The sequence below is a fragment of the Medicago sativa genome, chromosome 7, assembly GCF_051527215.1.
Source record: "Medicago sativa cultivar Bolivia chromosome 7, Bolivia_mono, whole genome shotgun sequence".
Classification (NCBI taxonomy): Eukaryota; Viridiplantae; Streptophyta; class Magnoliopsida; order Fabales; family Fabaceae; genus Medicago; species Medicago sativa.
This window is the reverse complement of record NC_140755.1, coordinates 48824718-48844433: the sequence shown is the minus strand read 5'-3', so window position 1 is coordinate 48844433 and position 19716 is coordinate 48824718. Positions and strand designations below refer to the sequence as shown.

The following is a 19716-nucleotide window of genomic DNA, read 5'->3' as shown; positions in this document are numbered from 1 at the left end:
TGTTTTAGACTTTGATAATCAAAAGATGAAGAGTAAAAGTGAGTGGAAAAACAACAATACAAAATTGAAGATAAACTATCCAATTGTTACTTGAAAGTGATGATGAACAAAACCCAAAATATGTTGCACAAAATCACATATTTATACACAATGTTTTCAATGTAGAAACTAAAAATATTGAGATCATATTAGTGGTTGTATATATAATGAGTGAGTGTATGGTCATAATTAAAAAATGAGTTACGGAATAAAAAAAAAGCAGTTCAAAGGTTGTGATAGAAATGAATCCATCCATCCATAATCCATAATAAACATGTAAAGAATGTGTGAAGGAGGTATAACGTAAAATGAAACAAAAAGCATAACGTCAAATTAAAAGTTAATTGTGCCTTGTATTACTTGACCTTGTGTATTCTTTTTAATTGTTGATATCAACTGATGTATTAACTCATTGTTGGTTTGTTCATGATATGCTATTCATTCATTTCAATCATAATGTATTAGTGGAAGTGATATTATAACACTAAAACACCTACTGGTTAAGTGGTTAAAGTGCTTGGATGGAGCCTATGGGTTGCGAGTTCAACTCCATGCAGAGACTTTTTTCAGAAAGATTTTTTAAACCTCTCAAAAAAGGAAGGATTAGGTTTAGGTTTAGGTTTAGGGTTTCATAATGAGTATGCATTGTGAACCTTAGTATTATATATTAAGATTTTATACTTCTTGCTATGTTTATCTCTTAATTAAAAATATAACCGAATTCACTATAAACTATTAGGAATCAAAATCAACCAAACTTACCAAAAATCAAATACAAACTTAGCTTTAGAAGAAAAAGTGCACATTTGTTTATACCAATGAAATTCCACCACTACATATATATACACAGTAATCAACCAACATGCCTATGGTGCCTATACTGTTTGTTGATGGTGATCTTTGATCATTTTAAGAATAGAAAATTGTATCATTGCTTACCACAATTTCATATAGAAAATTCTCAAAACTTTCAAGCAAAGTTTACATGATCATTATATCCACTTTGGCATATACAAACATCTAAAAGATTACAATTGCTACCAGCCAAAAGACTATTATATTTTTATTTACAATTTTAAGAAAACATTTTTTAAAAAAAAAATGCATTTAAAATTGAGTGTGATCAGGGGTAATACAGTAATTGTCAGCTTAGGTTTTAGGTTGAAATTAGGGATAAAATAATCACTCGGGTTAACTTTTATATATAAGAAGATTTTATACTTCTTGCTATGTTTATCTCTTAATTAAATTAAATAGGTCAGGGGTCCCCATGAGCTTAGCTCATTTGGTAAGGGATAATGCACAGTTTGTGCAGGGGCCGGGGTTCGAACCCCGGACACCCCACTTATTCATCTTTAAGGTGAATTTTTCAAGCCACTAGGCTACTTGACCAAAAAAAAAAAAGGTCAGGGGTAATACAGTAATTGTTAGCTTAGGTTTTAGGTTAAAATTAGGGCTAAAATAATCACCCGGGTTAACTTTTATATATAACTAGACCATCGACCCGTGCTAACGCACGGGTCATACAAAAGAACAAATATAGCGCAAATATAAAAGTAAATACTTTACTTGAATCGAAAAAATAGTATAATTCAATTCATAAAATAAATTGCCACAAACGTTTTTAATGTACCATATTAAACAATTTCCATGACATCGACCTTGTTAAGGTAACATAACATATAAATTTAATGGCTTAGTCTATTGTAGAAAAGAAAACCCAACGTCTGTCGACATAAAAATAGTACCGATATGAAATAACAACAATACTATAAAACAAAGTGCTACACATTACGAAAAACTTCTTTGTAGACCACATTTGATGTCACATCAGTATCTTGGCCGTCCTCATCACATGATCGAAAGTACCAATCAACACCAGTTTCGACCTCACATACAGTGGCAAGTACCGAACCTTGACACACCTGTAAAAAAATTCATTGCCTTTTGCATAAAAATCTTGAACATAAATATTGACTTGAATCCAAAACGATATTTAAGCAATGCATCCACATAAGGTTTATCAAAATTATATTACATGAATGGGCCACAAATAAAAGACAAATCTTACTCGAGATCATGTTCAGTGAGATCAATCACTCTGCTCTTCTTGCCGTCCTTTTCAGTTTCCCTTATGTCACCCCTTTCACTTACATGACAAATAACATTTGATATTACACATTCAGAAATTAAAAACAATTGTAAGAATTTTCTCAAGGAGTGTAGAGAGTTATAACTAAATCTAGGACAATTGCAAAGTTTAATAGCTCAATTTCAGCAAAACAAAAATAAACACTCCAATAAATGATATCTCCATTGTTCTTGAGGAGAAATGAAAGACTTCGTTCACAATTTCACAATTAACGATGGTTGCCAACTCTGAAACAAACCTTTTTTTTTTTGTTGAAAGACATACTCTAATGAGCTAAAATAGAAGTGAAATTTTTCTATTACCAAAAGAGAATAATTATAATTATATTTTGGATACTAAAAAGTAGTCTTTAACCAAAAGAGAATAATTATAATTATATTTTGAAAACTAAAAAGTAGTCTTTATTTTACACATAAAAAGTAATCCTTAAAGTTCATATATAATGCTTATAAGCTTATCGTTGAGACCGCCTTTCACAAACAATATGCACATCATCATATAAAAGAACCCAGTTAGCAATACTTCACTTCACCAAATTCAGCTTCTTATATTCGACTTCTTATATCACAAAAAGGAACTTGATCTTGCTTTCCTTCATATGTGCTTCAAACAAATACTCACCACTCTAATGAAATTAAATGTGACATAGAAAGATATTTTCTTTTCATGAGCCAATCAAAAGTTCAAATTTCAAAATACTTCAAATATTCACGGAGAAACCTTGGCGCAATTGGTAAAGTTGTTGTCATGTGACTGTTAGGTCACGGGTTCAAGTCCTGGAAACAGCCTCTTGTGTAAAAATAGGGTAAGGCTGCGTACAATACACCAAATGGTGGGACCCCTTCTCGGACCCTGCGAATGCGGGAGCTTCAGTGCACCGGGTTGCCCTTTTATTCATGGAGAAACCAACACATGTAATTTCTAAACCAAATGTTCAAATTTCAAAATACTTCAAATATTCATATAGAAACCAACACATGTAATTTCTAAACCAAATCAAACTAAAGCAACGATGAAGTATTCAAGCATAAAATAAAATAATGTATGTAGTTGTCTCAGTAGAATGGTGAAGGAGGATTTTTAGAAAAGAAAAACAATTAATTTATCCAAAACAGGTTTCATCCTATAAAACAAAGAGGTTTAATATGTAAAGGTCCACCAAATCATTACAACTATTTACAATTGTGAAGGAAATATTGTCTTCCTCTCCATGCTTATGGATATGATCTTGTCAAGCAATATTGTAAAATCTTTACCCTAAAATGAGAGCCCACAAATTGAAACTCTAATTGGATTCAAACTTAGTCAATCCTATGACATAAATAATTCAAAATTAACCATTCCATATCTCCAATAGATGCATGAACTACAACAAACACAACATGATTTATTGTAGCAGCTACTACACTATAGTAAGTTCCTTGTCGCATCTTGAACAATCAACAAATTGATCAATTGCCTCTAGATTTGAAAATGAGACAGCCTATTTATGAGACAAAGTCATCAACTCACCTATAGTCAAATTCCAAGTAAAAATGAAGTTTGCCACATCTAAATTCAAAAATAAAACCAAGGTGAGCCTTTTTGGAAATCTTAGCCTGATATAAATGTATGTTTTTTTTTTCTTCTTATGTTAGTAGAATGCAAATAAGATACCAAATTAAACATTTGGGAATCTAAACAAAACACCACAAACATCTTCTTTATGTACATATGATTTTTAAGATAAAGTTACAAAAATCATTTGATAGACATTTCAAAACATTCAGCTATGCATTACCATTACTCAAACTCAAACAAAAAATCCAAACCAAATTTCATATCACATATAAAACAAATCACACATAGTAAGAAGAAAGCCAAGAAAATAAGAAACAACAAAACAGACAAAATAGAAACATAATAAAAAATGGAAAAGAAGAATCAATTATTATTCTATACATTCCTTATGTTTTAATTTGAAGTTAATAACTGAGAAACAAAGTGAATCCTAGTAGTAGGAGAGACAATGGACATAATTCATTAGCAGATTTTGAGGAAGAACAAATACAGTAGATAATTTACGCTTGGTATTAGTGTTGTTTTGCAATAGGAAAAATTATGTCAGTTCCTTTTATGATAGTTAACAAAGAAATCCTATAAGCTTTCATTTTTACACTGTAACATAACACAAACAGAAAATCCTAAAGTGATTCAAATGTTGGATAAGATAAAGAATAACAACAGATTCAGGATGGATTTGGAATAACCTATTCAGGATGTCAGCCACCAATTCTCTTGTCCAATCCTCAAATTTCCTCAAGACATTTTTTGTATAAGCTGTAAATATAATCAACAGCCATATATGTGCCTTAAATGCCCACAATCCTAATGTAGACCGTACACATTCCAGTCACAAAACGAAATTTTTTTAAAAGAAATAAGTTAGAACTCACATGTCACTAACTTTCAGCCATAATAGTATGCACAGTTATCATGTCATTATAATTTCAGAAGTTATCAAACTATAGTTGCCTTTGGTCATTATTCAGTATGAATAGAAGTAGCATTGCATCACATGTAAAGCTAAGAATCAAAAAACAATATATCATTCTCAACCACCCTATATGCAGCGATGCTCAATGCTAAATACATCCGAAAACAACAGGAAAATGAACCAACTTACCCAGCCTGACCATAATTAGCTGGACAAATAAAACCTTCTGATAATGAACCTAGTATGCCAAGGAACCTTGCAAAATGAGACTGCCAGTTATGAGACAAACAAATCATGTGAGTTGTATTAATTTATGGGGGTTCCAAAATGTCCAGCTCAAAGTGCGCAGGCAAAGCCAACAACCAACAAAAAACACATGATTACAAACACATAGATAAGACTAAATACGAATTTTTTCAATAAAGTAATGTTTCATACATTTGAAGGCACAAAAAATTAACGAAAAGGAACTCAGTATAGAGCCCATCACACATATTATGTTTATGCAATTATAAACAAAAAATAATAATGTACAGACCTCAATCTTTCTAATTGGGGAGTGTTAGCTTGATTGTTAGGTGTCAAAACTTGTGTTGTTCCTGATGATGTTCTATCTAGCAAATCGCCTGCAGAAAAATTTCATGTTGGGAAGTAAAATAAACATAAACAATAAACAATTTACCTAAGATCCTGTTTGTTACATAAAAAAATCAGCTGGGTTAACTTTTATATATAAGAAGATAATCATTAAGGTAGAAAACATTTCAATCTCATTGCATGCAAACTGATGTCATCATGGACTTTCATATCACAATAGCAATTTTGCTGTCAATGTAGATAGAGTGTTAGGATTGCTAAAATTAGGAAACATGATGATAGAAATATGTTTTAATAATATTAATTAATAAAAAAGGAAACCATTTTACTGAATTTTCTATAACTATATATCAGAACTTATCTTCTATGCTAATATATGATTCATAAGCATGAATTTGGGCTTCAATTATAACTATATATCAGAACTTATCTTCTATGCTAATATATGATTCATAAACATGAATTTGGGCTTCAATTATAGTAATGAATAATGATATTTTTCACTATGAAATCAACTATTTAACCATAAGTTTATTGAGTTCTTTTGACGGCCAGGAACTAAATCATGATTGATACGCATCTTTTTTGCATCATTGCTTGAGGTAGAATCACTTAATACCCATCACATTATTAAATAAAGAGCATAAAGAGAAGTATGAAATTGCAGTGAAAAGAAGTATGAAATTGCATCACCGAGGCCCTCAAAAATTAATAAGCCATGCAATTCTTCACAAAGCATAACCCAATCTAAAACAAAATGAATTGCAGATGACAAAAAAAGGTCTTTAAGAAAACCAAAAGTATATCCCTTTCAAAATTTATTCTCCAAAGTCGATAAAAAATTCTCACATACTATATTACCATCAAGATTATAGCCCATGTTACTAAAAAAAAGATTATAGCCCATGCTTTTTATCAAGAAACTGGTTAGTTAAGTTTACATCAAAGTGTAATGCATCTTACCCAATTAATGTTTTTCAAATCACTCTATAGTTAAAAAACCTCATCCCAATCTTCTTTTAGTTGTCATCAACGTTTAGTTTCTATTAGAAATACAAAGATTAGTAGAGGATTGAAAAATAAAAATGAAAGAACAAAACAAATCTATTTAATCACATTCAAGATCCCTCATTCCTGGCATCCTAATTCCATGGATTGGAAACAAACCACCAAACAAATAAAACACCAATTTTATGCCAGCGCCATTGTATGAAATGAATCAAGTTAAATGGAACATTGTTACTGGAGACCATTGTTCAATGATGTAAGAGAATTAAAATTGATCATCTTCCAAAGTGAAACCAATCCCATCAGTTTTTAAAATTAAATCAGAATAAAACTGACTTTACTTACTCTATATACACCAGAAAAAATTCAGAAATGAGGAAAATTTTTGTTACCTTGGTCATATTGCAAATTGAAAGAGGTATAACAATTAGTATTTATCATGTCTGCATATTTTAGACAATGAACTTGAAAAGTAAGGGATAAGTTTATCTTTCAGCATAGTTAACAAAAATATATTGAAAGAGAAATAACCTCTTCCACAAATGTATAATGCATCCCAGCGAGATTAGGCACACCTTGACACACGTTACTCCTCAATTCATGCATACCCATTACCTTCCTCGACATCTGAACCAAAACCAAACCCAAATCAAAGAATTTCATTAGTCAAAACTCTCAAACAGAAAGATGAATGAATGTCGTGAAATTTATTAGTGCTTAATGTGAAGATAGGGAGCGATACTACCTCAGCCAACAATTGATCCTGGTGAGCTACACAAAACTAGAAGGAGTCACGTTTCCGAATCTCGAAACTTTGATTATTTGCTTGGGTCGATGATATTGAACGACCATGGGAAGGGAGGCTGGAGCTAGGGGTGTTGCGTTCGGTGGTGACGGAGGACGGTGGAGATGCAGGTGCATTCCCCGCCGAGTCATATTCAGTTGATGAGAGGAGGGATGAAATGGAAAAGAAACAGAGGAAGTGGTATCCCGTCAGACACTCACTGTTTGTTACCTTTACAACATTCGTCCGTTGCCAACCATATCCGCTAATTTTCAATTGTCCATTATGTATGGATTCAGGCTTGCAAATAGTCTTCAGCACCTTCTTATCCGGAAGCTGCAACAACACAGAAATCAAATCCAAACAATCAAAACAACAACAACGATTCAATAATAGAGAGCAATGCTTTCACCGTTCTGGATTTTCTCTTGGAAGAATTATCTTCGCCGCCGGAATCGTTGCAACCCTTCTTGTTCCCACCGAAAGTCAATCAGAAAGTTTGGGAAGGTTGCCGGCGGAATCGTAAATCAATTAGAAGGTTTGAAAGAGAGAGGGTGAAGTGGTGGAGATCGGAACAGAGGAATTGGAGGAGGCGATGGATTTTTTGAGAAGATGAGAGAATTTAATCGTTTGGCGTGAAAATTAGGTGGTGGAAATCTAGGGCAATAGGAAACAACTTTGAGCGTTTAGCCCTATTTTGTTGTTTGCGTTTTTTTGTTGTTGTGATGTTTATCCGTTCAATTGTTAGTATGTTTATCCGTCCAATTTGTTTCGGTGATTTCCTTTTATTACGTTTTTATGTTTATCCTGTGAGGCTCGTTTTCATTTTGTTTTCATAATTAACGATTTAGTTAAGGTAAAACAGGAATTTTAGTCATTAGGGTTTAGGAAAAATTAGGGCTTCAAAATTGGCATGGGTTAACTTTTATATATAGACTAGACCATCGACCCGAGCTAACGTACGGGTCATATGGAAGGTAATATTTGACGGTAATAGGTAACAAAATAGTTTAGATGAATGTTATGATTGTCATATAGTATTTCATAATATTAAGAAGCATATACATTGGTACTGTACCATAACATAATTTTCCATGACATCGTCCTTGATACTGTAACATAACATTATAGGTTAAGTACAGGGACAGAGCTAGGTACTAATGAAATGGGGCAGCCGCCACCCATGAAATATATATGACCCCTATAGGACTCATGTGCATATTAACCGTTCGCCACCCATGCTTTCATATCCACTTGGTTCACTTATACTAAATTTTATTTTTTTAATTAAAGGTCCACTCATATTCTCTTTTTTCTTACCATCCACTCATATTTTTTTATAATAATAAATATAGCATATTGATTTGATCAGTCTATTAAGTTTTAATCCTATTTCCAAGTAGAAGCCAACAACGTTTGGGAAATTAGGGGTGATAGAGATACCCTAAACCATACATTCAAGAACAATTATATTCTAAAGTTCCAATTTCTAAAAATTTCAAGTACCGCCACACAAGATTTAGTAGTAGATATTTGTTATTGTTTATCTTATTTATCATGTCTTATATTTTCATCCCCCTCGATAAATTTTTCTGGCTCCGTCCCTAGTTAAGTATAGCAAGACGGGTTATCATTTATAAGTAAGAGATTAGGTTAAGTATAGCGAGATGGGTTAACGGTTATTCCTTTCCAAAAAAAAACAGCATATAATTAGGAACATAATTTTATTTTACTTTAGATAAACATTAAATGCAAAAGTGTGGGGGAAAATTAGGTTAAAATTAGGTTAAGTATAGCAAGACGGATTAACATTTATAAGTAACTTAACATAATAGGTTAAGTATAGCGAGACGAGTTAAGATTTATATGTAAGTGATTAGGTTAAGTATAGATAGACGGGTTAACGATTATTCATTTCCAAAAAAACAGCTTATAATTAGGAACATAATTTTATTTTACTTTAGATAAACATTAAGTGCAAAAGTGTGGAGGGAAAAATTAGAGATGACATTTTGCATAAATTAAATCTAGGGTTAATGTAGTAAATTCACGCGAAAAAATTAGGTTAAATCTAGGGTTAATATTGCATCACGGGTTAACATTTAGAAATAAGAGATGACATTTTGCATAAATTAAATCTAGGGTTAATATTGTAAAGTCACGCGAAAAAATTAGGTTAAATCTAGGGTTAATACTGCGTCACGAGTTAACTTTTAGAAATAAGAGATGACATTTTGCATAACTTAAATCTAGGGTTAATATACATTTTGCATAAATTAAATCTAAGGTTAATATAGTAAAATCACACGAAAAAATTAGGTTAAATCCAAGGTTAATACTGCGTCACGGATTAATTTTTAGAAATAAGAGATGACATTTTGCATAAATTAAATCTAATTTTAATATAGTAAAGTCACGCGAAAAAATCAGGATAAATCTAGGGTTATTGCGATGTGTTTATTTTGCTTTGCATAGCAATAGAAGATTTCCATAACAATTAACATTTTGTTTAAATTAAATAGTGTTAATATAGTAAAATTAAGCAAAAAATTAGAGTAAATCTAGGGCAAAATATTGCTTACGGGTTAACTTTGAGTAATAAGAGAAGTAATAAGAGATGTTTTGGAATTAAATCATAATGAAAGAAATAATAGAAACCTACGCAATTGGAATACAGGGGTGACAGTTTCTTACTTGGACCAAGGTATTACTGTATTTCTTTCATGATGGACCTAATTTTAACCTTTGGTCCAATAAACCATTGCACAACTATTCCAATTAAATCAATTATTTCTTTCATGATGGTATTCTACAATTTAATCAATCTTTAAGGTTATATATATTACTTTGTAGTACCAATGCTTATCGATTCTAACTTTCTTGCAATATAAAAAGTGAAGTAAAAGCCAAGAAAAACCATGACTTAAAAATCAACTTCATCCCAAAATCCTGGATTGATGAAGGAAAAAAAAAATCATGTTTGCAATTCATGTCAGTAGAATAAAAAGGTATTATTAATAGATTAAAAAAGCACCGTAGTTTCTTGGACCCATATTTGGTTCCGTTCATATACTTCAGTAACAACCTATAGATGGCTAAGAAAAAGTACTTATTAAGACAAATCCAATGACAGGAAATCTCAACAAAAGAATAATGCAGTCAACACCTCTGCCTCTCTGCCTCTCTGCCTGCACATGTTCAACAATGTTTGCCTTTTAAAAATTGCAGTCCTCATCACTCATGATCCTTTTCCAACAGCCACACCTTGTCTACTAATCAACCTTAAAAGCTCCAAGCAAATCATAAAAAATAGTTGCCAACCAAGTAACACAATCAATGAAGAATGAGCCCTGAGAAGCAAAACCCACATAACTTGTATAACATTCTTGCTACAGTTTTTGTCATCATCTGCACCATTAATATTCACAAATGAGAAATCAAGGTCCTCCAATTTCACCACCACTGGTGTTCCTTTTTGTTAGTCCTACACAAAAATTATTGCTTAAACGATAACCAATAGAGTTGAAGTACATATCTTGTAGATATCTAATATTTTTATTCTCTGGTCATCATCTTTACAAATGTTTGCTGTTGTAGTAGCTAACTTCCCACCTGATGCAAGTAAAAAGGAAATTACCAAAATCAGGAATCATTGTCATAAATCATAATATTACATACATATTGAAGATTCATCTAAACCATGACTCACTGAAGCTCTTTTGATCGGGAATTTGTGTTTATGGATGTACATCCAATCAACAAAATCATGGAGCAAAAAGGATAAACTGTTTTCAATCTAATTATAGTAAGAGACCTGTAGTAGGCTGCAGCCAACAACTGCCTTTGGTAAAAACAACTGAAAATGCAACAGCCTTCTCTAGTTTGGCCAGAGGCGCTGCAGCACATTCAATCTGAGCTAATAGAAGGGTGACCGAGAACAATTACACATGTTAATCTACATAACCACATTGAAAAACAAAGACCAACTAAAGTCAAAATATGCATTTTGCAATCAAGTATTAACTCTTAATTCAGCCCAAACATAACTAATAGGTGATTTACCTCACAGTTAGTGTATAAATGCTTCATTGGTGATTCCTCCTACATTATGCTGCCAAACAAATCACAGAAATAAAAATAAAATAGCACCAAATGTGTTGTTTAGAGAGAATAAGAGAAAGGTACCATTAACCTTCAATTGTTGCGGTCGTCGCAAGCAACCTACCGCTGTGAGCACAACAAAAGTTTACCGGTAGGAGGCTTTTCATTGAACACTTGTAACTTCAGGCTCCTTGGGCTTTCTTCGACTGATACATGACAATAGAAAACTTGGCTGCAATTTAGATTTTATATTTTGCATGTCAAACAACCAATGATAGAAATAAACAAAATGTACAACCTCAAACGTACCAAGTAAAAATGTTTAAGAGCAAATTCCACACATGATATTATCAAATAAAAGTACTGAATTGCTTTGGAGTTCAAAGTAGTGGTACAATGATTGGTGAAATTTAACTATCAAAGGCTCCTTGCTCTCGTTAGCAGTTCCAGCTGCTTAAGGAATCATTCTTAATTTTTTGCTACTTCCTGCAACATGATATAAGCTACTATTAAGAATCTATCATTAGTAAATTCCCCTCTTTTTGCATGTTATTTGTCAATGGCAAGATGAAGCATTTTAGCTTGTCCAACAATAACTATTAGTTCACTAAGAAAGGAATGAAAGTAAAATTTTCATTTTAGTTTAAAAATTGATATGAACAAAATAAAAGAATCTCAAACAAAGGATGAATTTCAAATTTAATTATAATGCTCAAACAAAATAATAGCATGCATCTAACCAGTGGCAGAGAAGCAAGATGATGATATATGCAATTAAAAAACAAAGAAGTGCAAGGTTGACTTTTTACACACAATACTCCATAAAATTGTAATTTCAAACCTGTGATGCCTCAATCTCAAATCGGCTGAGACCAGAAGTACTCCTTATTAGATCTATCTCTTTAAAAGACATATTCACTGAAATCTTGCTAGCATTCATCTAAGCCAATAAAGCTTAAGGTCCGTTGGGATACGATTTTTCTAAGGTTTAAATGCATAACTTTACTCCTTTTATATATTAAGATTAAGATAATCTTAATGCAAAGCAAATACCTAATGCAAAGCAGTAGCTTGATTTTACTCATTTCTAACAATCTTATCACTGTTGCATACCACGCAAATGTTGTCCCCAATTTGATACTCTCTTTCACTACAATCAAACAACTCCATAACCAAAAATCAAACTATAAAATGAAATTTGATATTAGATAATTTCACAATTTCAAAATCAAACAAAAATAAACGATTCAGATGATGTCATAAAATGAGTTTGGTGTACACATTATTATCAGCTGATAATACATGACTCTAATAATCACTACTATTGAAGTTACTCGATACCGTTAACACATGCTTCAAGCTAGCTGCTAGTGAAGGTATACACATACACATAAAATAAAATAAAGAGAGTTTGATATTCATGTGACCAAGGAAATTGAATTTTGTCTAGCATTCACAAAAGTATTAAAGAAATATGTGACAATCTAAGAAAACAAATAGAAATGAGCTCTATATAAAAATCTGAAATCTGAAACTCAAATATTACCATAACAAAATATACCTTGTTTGTTGAAGAACAACAACCTTAGCACATCTCAAAACGGACCCAACGCAGCAACGAAAATTACATCCGTATTACACCTCATAACACAAAAGTTAAAGCACTCTGATGCTAACTTGCAGACCATGATAAAAAAACAAACTCAAATTCTACTTGAATTAACTTCAAAGTGTAAAACAAACTGGTAGCAGAAAATTAAAAACAACATAATGAGAACCTATACTTCAAGTATAACAACTCTAACCATAATGGAACATATCTTATTTTCAATACTAAAATACATTCTCAAATTTATTAGCACAATTTGTTCCATCAATCAAAAGTGGATCATATCTGTCTCGAGTCGCAAGATAATCTATCTATGTCAGATTACTTTCTAGAGAAAACAAAAACATCACACAAACAACTACACTATATGAACGTTGGACATCTCATGTGCAAATATGTAGAGATAAGCATCAGAAAAAAAAAGATATATGAACATCAATTTTTGTCTAGACTATCAGCTGAGAAACTAAGGCTGTTCATTATAGAGACTACATTGAATCTTTACAGATGATAAAAACAATGGGTTCGGGAAGAGTTTCCACCCAAGATTTAGAACCATAGTTTCTAGCCACTCTAAATAATGCATTTGCTGCAGAATTTATACATCTTTTAATAAAAACTACTCTAGTGTTGGGTCTCAAAGAGAACAAATTAGTTCAATCCAAGATAACTTTCTCAATAGATACAATAATTCATTCATTTTGCATCAAGGAATTTAACGACAGATTCAGAGTCGGATTTTATATTTGTGTTAGAGTCCAAGTCAGTACCTGAAATCCAATTGATGGAACCACCTCGGAGCCATATCTTCTGCCAATTGATCGCAACAGATGAGAACGGCGATTGAAGAAATCTTGTCAACCATCACCGGATCTCCTTTGAATCACAGCATCAATCGTGTTTGTGTTCTGTGTTTGTGAACATTAAATTTAGCAGCAAAGTAAAAAAGGCATATGGAAGAGATTGAAATCGCAGACACATACCTTCAAATCGCAGATTCAAAATCGATTAGGAGGGAGGAAATGAAAAGGAAACTAATGATTTGGTGGTGACAGAGAAGAGAGGAGATGTAGGTGTTGTCGTCGGCGAGTCATGTTTGGTCGACTAGAGGAGGGAGGAAATGAAAAGGAAACGCATGATGTTGCTTGCAGTAGTTCGTGAAACAGGAGATTTAGGTTAGGGGTAAAATTTAGGTTAGGGGTAAAACAGGAAATTTAATCCCTAGGTTTAGGTTAAAATTAGGGCCAACATTTGCTTATGGGTTAACTTTTATATATAGATAGATTTTTTTAAAAGATACAACAAACGGCTTCATAGAATCTGTTTGTTACGGATTAGAAAAAAAATGATTTTGAAATTCAATAATTTAGAATTTTTTTTTGTTGAGATTTTTATGAAAATAAGAATCTATTTTGAGTTGTTTTTATCATAATAAAATATATATTTTTTTTAAAATAATTTAGTTTGTTTAATAAAACCATATGACACGAATTTTTTTTTGTTACAATATCACTTGAATCTTTTGACAATTATCTTTTCTCTCATCTAGATATGAGTTTTAGTTGCAAATGATACAAAAAGGTAAAAATACGTTGAGGTATAAAATGACAAGGATGCGACAAATTAACGTTGATAGAAATAGAGAATAAAAGACATTATTAGAAAGAGTAAATTACACTCCCCTCCCCTCAAAGATGCTTGAATTACACTCCTCTCCCCTCTTATGTTGAAATATACACTCCTCTCCCTTGAAAAGTAAAATTTATACTCCCCTCCCCTATAAGATGCTTGAATTACAACCCCTTCCCTTAGTAATTAAATAGGGACTACACTTTAATCCATTTTAACATAAATAAATATTTGTATAATATATATTAATTTTGAATCACCATTTAAAAAATATAAATTCGCTTCTTTATAATCTAAATGTCAATGACAATTAAATTTAAATATTTTGTTATTAATTTTGTAATTTAGAGTATAAAATTAATTTTGAATCACCATTTAAAAAATATAAATTCGCTTCTTTATAAACAAAGCCCATTTACTGGTTCGTATACATAGAAGGAACGAACAAGAATTACTTTACAAATCCTGCTCTTTACCCAAATCGTTTCGCTCATTCCCAAAGTAAAATACCAAACTACCCCTACGCATGTTAAGTTAAGCTAGTGCAAATACTAACGCAAGTTAACATGTGTTACGTAGGTTAACATGCGTTAGTATTATTTGTTGAAAACACTGCGCATGTTAACATGCGTTGGTGTTATTTGTAAAAAAAAATAACGCATGTTAACATGCGTTAGTGTAATGGAGTGCGTGAGTTAACTCACGTTTCCATTTGCACTGGCGTGAGTTAAATATTTTGTTATTAATTTTATAATTTAGAGTATAAAATTCCCTTTTAAATAACCATACTTAATCGGCTTTAGTAATTTTTCACATATTTTAATTTTATTTTGGGTTGTTTCATATTTTATAATAGGTTTAAAACTATATGTTAATGAAATTGTGAATAAAAAATAGAGAAATATATGTACTCGAAATTTGATTATATTAAAATGAACCTACAATGCTATTTTTCTTTGAAGTGTGTTGGATTATTTTTTTTGTTAGATTATTAGAAATAAAAATAAATTATTGAGGGACTAAAGCATATATTTTAACATAAGAGAGGAGGGGAATGTAATTCAAGCATCTCTCAAGGAAAGGGAGTGAAATATTTTCTAATATGTTTTGAATAAGAGGGGAGGGAAGTGTATATTTTAACATAAGAGGGGAGAGGAGTGTAATTTAAGCATCTTTAAGGGGAGGGGAGTGTAATTTACTCTATTAGAAAATATTGAGTCCACACAAATATAAGATTTGTTTGTTGACAGAAAATTGAGTCCACAAACAAAGCCCATTTATTGGTTCGTATACATAGAAGGAACGAACAAGAATTACTTTACGAATCCTGCTCTTTACCCAAATCGTTTCGCTCATTCCCAAAGTAAAATACCAAACTACCCCTACGCATGTTATGTTACGCTAGTGCAAATACTAACGCAAGTTAACATGTGTTACGTAGGTTAACATGCGTTAGTATTATTTGTTGAAAACACTGCGCATGTTAACATGCGTTGGTGTTATTTGTAAAAAAAAATAACGCATGTTAACATGCGTTAGTGTAATGGAGTGCGTGAGTTAACTCACGTTTCCATTTGCACTGGCGTGAGTTAACTCACGTTCATAGCAGAAGCAGAAACTGCATGCATGCATGCAGTAACAGAACAGACTTTTGATAAGTCTAGAAAGACCTGTAATCACACCACATTCATAACTTAACCAAATTACGCCAGTTTAAGAAGTTTATCGGATAATACGACATAATTGATCAAAGTTAATTAAAAACATCGTTTTTCTCACAATCACATAATCACACATAAACGATCCAAACGGTCCAAATTTTACAAATACGCCGGTAATGACCCGTAATAATTTAAACACACTTAATGACACGTAAACGATCCAAAATAATTCTTTTCATATATTTATATAATATTAGTTACATATTGGCCATAAATATCAAAATTACACAATAGGCCACCAAAAAATATGTCGGGGTGTAATACCACCAAAAAATAGGACGAACACCCACCGTGTCATAACCTATCTAACTAAGCTAGTGATAGTGCATAATCTCCATCTTCATCCATGACTTCGTTCTCTTGCTTTGGCTTTTCCGGGGTGTCCAAAGTAATAGGATTGTGCTCATTTGTTGGTTTCTTTGGCGGCTAGGGCTCCTTAGACATGAGCTCATCAAAGGCGGCGTTTCTATCCAAAAACTGAAAAAGCCATTGCTCCGCATCACCAATCTTGTGAGTCATCCACTCCTTAGGAGGAGGTGGTAGCGGACAATTTTCTTTCAACTTCACATGAAGAAAGTGGTCTGGAATCAAGCAAAGGCACATTATGTTGGAATGTGCATTAAGTGGTGGAGCACTCCGGATTGGAAAATAAGTCTCACATGAACCACCCAATTCGGGCAAAGTCAATAGAACAACCGCTCTATTGTAGCAACTAGCAACAATGTGACCCATATCCAGAGTGGTCAACCACTTCTCTGGAGGTGCAATACCACTTTTACTTGTTGGTGGGTGTAAACCATCCAAGATAAGTTTGTAACGGCTCTCGGTAGCATATATTGGCAAGTAGTCACTCTTGTGAGTTTTCAACTCATTAATAAGTGCATGACGAACCAAAACATGATCATCCTCATGAAATCCCATGTGCCTAGCCACGACCCGAAAACAACAATTACCATCACCTCTAACATTCACAATGTCTTCAACGTAAGGTCTCATGAAATTTTGAATTTGTGAAATGTATGGTATTTGCAAATAAGGTTGTTTTTTTGAAGTAGGAGTTGAAGTTTGTGAGCGGGAGCAAGGGCCATGACGAGAACCTTTAGTCTTATGAGACTTACTCTTGCCATGTGAACATTGACTATCGGGATTTTGAGCATCAATAGTTTCCCACCTAGAGGGGATTCGACCCGTGGACCTCGTTTTCGGTGTAGCCTTCACCCTTTTAGGTGCTCCCTTAGTGGACATATTTTTCGGAGGTGGCTTTAACATTGTCTCCTCCGGAAACCCTAGTTCACGTAACTTGTATTTGATGAAGAGTTTCATCTTGTAAGGGGCCCTCTTGAGACGTTCTTGAATGGTGTTCCATTCTTCCATAACGGAAAAATTGGCATCAACCTCTTGTCCAATTACACCTAACCTTTGCCAATGAGGATGTATTTCATCCAAAAGAATAGGCAATTTTTCCTTTCTGTTCTCGGCAAGAATGCAAGCACAAGGTAACCCGAACGTTGCCATTTGCACACAACCACAATCTTCTTTTGCAAAGCTGAATCTCCTAGAGCGTTCATATTCTTCATCGATGAAACCCAAAGCGGCCTTAGAGACAAACCCCTCCAACTCGGAGAATAACTTGTTTTTTTTGTATTTGTGCACCATGACGGTTTTGCTCCTCCCAAAACTCCCATGTATCTCACCGAATTGGTTTTTCAACATTTTGTCTATTTCATCCCAACATGTTACCAAATCTCCCACACTACTCCTCAAGTATCTTTTCAATTGTGCATGAGCCGATTCAACAATGTTGGTGCTCCTACACCCTAGATGCAAGTATGTATTCGTCCATGCCCTCACAAAATGCTTCTTAAGGGGCAAAACGGTTTCCTCAACATATTTAACAAACAATGGAAAAGGTCCGCATACCTCATCTTTGAATGTCAACCATGCAATTGAAAATGAATCCTTCGTAGGAGAGTTAACCACATCTCTCCAAGCATTCACTATTTTCTTAACAACCTCACATTGATTGTCATCATCCGCTTCCTTTGCTTCTTTGGCAACAACTTTTCCTTTTCCTTTCGAAGGATTGGCATTGACTTTACAATCCGTGATGCACCTATATCTTACATTCTTCTCAATATGAAAATAGCAAAATACATGGTCCGTTTTAGGGAGAACTTCGGCAACAGCTTTAATCAAAGCGGGGTCCCTATCCGTGACAATCACCTTAGGCATGTTGTGTTTTGAGGTCAAAAGACCAACCAACATCTCAAGTGTCCATATGAAGTTATTCTCTCTTTCAAAGGAAAGAAAGGCAAACACAACCGAATAGGTCAATTTGGTAGAGGTGACACCAACAATCTCAAATAATGGCATTCGGTATGTATTGGTTTTGTAGGTGGAGTCCATGAGCAAAGAATAAATCTTCAAGAGTGGTTTCCTCGCTATTTGCTCTTGTGAAATAGACATACCGATGCTTCTCCAACTTTGTAATCAAGTATTGCAACTCGGTCTTGTCCTCCCTTTGTCCCTTGCGCCATCTAGTTCGTACATTATACACTTGCTTGATGCATGTCACACTTTCTTTGTTTCTTTCCTTCAAATCCTTGAGAATATTCCTAGGCTTTGCCAAGCTCTTTGTCATGTCGATAACTCTTTGCTTCTCCTCCCCTTTTAGTCGACCCGCAAGAAGGTGGCCGGATAAGTTTGGCGCCAACTCATGGTTGTGAACTCCACAAAGCATTGCAATCCACCATTCTTGTGTTTTTTTTTCAAAGAAGCATTTCAACCTAAACGGACAATGTCACTTCCTTGATCCCGTGCCTTCAAGCTTCAGTTTCTTCCTCGTCTTAGGCGGCTTGTATTCACCATTCCTCTCACATTGCATCGTCATGTATGGCGCTATTGTACTAGATTTATCTATAGAAATAGTAAATCCCGCCCTAGCCGCTTGTCGACGAACCCAACCAAGCAATTCTTCTCTATCTTTCCATCTCTCGTTTGTTGTAAAAAATGAACCGGTGTTTTCTTTAATAACACGAACACCGGTAGGTACCGGTTTAGGCTTCTCTTCAAAGTTACCGGTAGGTACCGGGTTTGCTTGATTGTGAAGTATGTGAGCTTCAACTTGAAAAGGAATTTTCACTTTAAACTTCACTTCATTGGTTGGTTTGCCTACGCCGGAAGGTTCACCGGAAGCTTTGTTTTTGCCCGGTTTGGGCTCAACGCCATCCTCCGTCACATGTTCCACCATGCCACTCAATGTCTACTCAATAAAAAAATACAAAGAAAAAATAAATAAATGACTTGTGCGGCAAGCAAAGCATGTAAAAAAAAGTGGCGCCAAATTTCAAAATCTGGGCAACAGACTGGGCAACACACTAGCATGAGTTAACTTGCGCTAGTGTTATCTTCCTACAGAAGTTAACTTACGCACACCTCACAACTAGCGTGAGTTAACTCACGCTCATCCCTAGCACCTACTGACAAAAATGACGTGACAGGCAGAAAAACCAGGAAAATAGGATGAGTTTTGGGGATACATTACCTGTTCTTTGATGCTTGATGAGCATAGAAACTTGCTTCCTAACGATTTGCATTGAT

The 19716-nt window shown here is 33.6% G+C and overlaps 2 protein-coding genes and 2 long non-coding RNA genes across 6 annotated transcripts; all 4 read right to left on the bottom strand.

Moving 5' to 3' along the window:
* Nucleotides 1-1644: 1644 nt before the first annotated feature.
* Nucleotides 1645-5054, bottom strand: LOC146906390 (uncharacterized). The gene is made up of 2 exons (XR_015018598.1): nucleotides 2111-5054; nucleotides 1645-1964 (listed from the first exon to the last, which is right to left on the bottom strand). It is a non-coding gene; the product is annotated as an uncharacterized LOC146906390 (long non-coding RNA).
* Nucleotides 5055-10407: 5353 nt separating this feature from the next.
* LOC146906389 (uncharacterized) lies at nucleotides 10408-12817 on the bottom strand. Of its 3 annotated transcripts, none has more exons than XR_015019980.1 (5): nucleotides 12211-12817; nucleotides 11467-11643; nucleotides 11119-11389; nucleotides 10871-11011; nucleotides 10408-10540 (listed from the first exon to the last, which is right to left on the bottom strand). It is a non-coding gene; the product is annotated as an uncharacterized LOC146906389 (long non-coding RNA). The 3 variants fall into 3 exon arrangements; XR_015019979.1 differs by having other exon boundaries at nucleotides 10537-10668; nucleotides 10871-11042; XR_015019978.1 differs by having other exon boundaries at nucleotides 10537-10668.
* Nucleotides 12818-16542: 3725 nt separating this feature from the next.
* Nucleotides 16543-18348, bottom strand: LOC146906388 (uncharacterized). The gene has a single exon (XM_085728810.1). It carries the CDS (start codon nucleotides 18346-18348, stop codon nucleotides 16543-16545), a length of 1806 nt encoding a protein of 601 aa, XP_085584936.1.
* A 127-nt stretch (nucleotides 18349-18475) lies between these two features.
* Nucleotides 18476-18856, bottom strand: LOC146906387 (uncharacterized). Its single transcript, XM_085728809.1, has one exon. The coding sequence runs from the start codon at nucleotides 18854-18856 to the stop codon at nucleotides 18476-18478; it is 381 nt and encodes a 126-aa protein (XP_085584935.1).
* Nucleotides 18857-19716: the final 860 nt, after the last annotated feature.

What these genes read in the sequence shown, in the direction of transcription:
- LOC146906387 (XM_085728809.1), bottom strand. Translation starts at nt 18,856, where the DNA reads ATGCTTTGTGGAGTTCACAACCATGAGTTGGCGCCAAACTTATCCGGC.
- LOC146906388 (XM_085728810.1), bottom strand. Translation starts at nt 18,348, where the DNA reads ATGCCTAAGGTGATTGTCACGGATAGGGACCCCGCTTTGATTAAAGCT.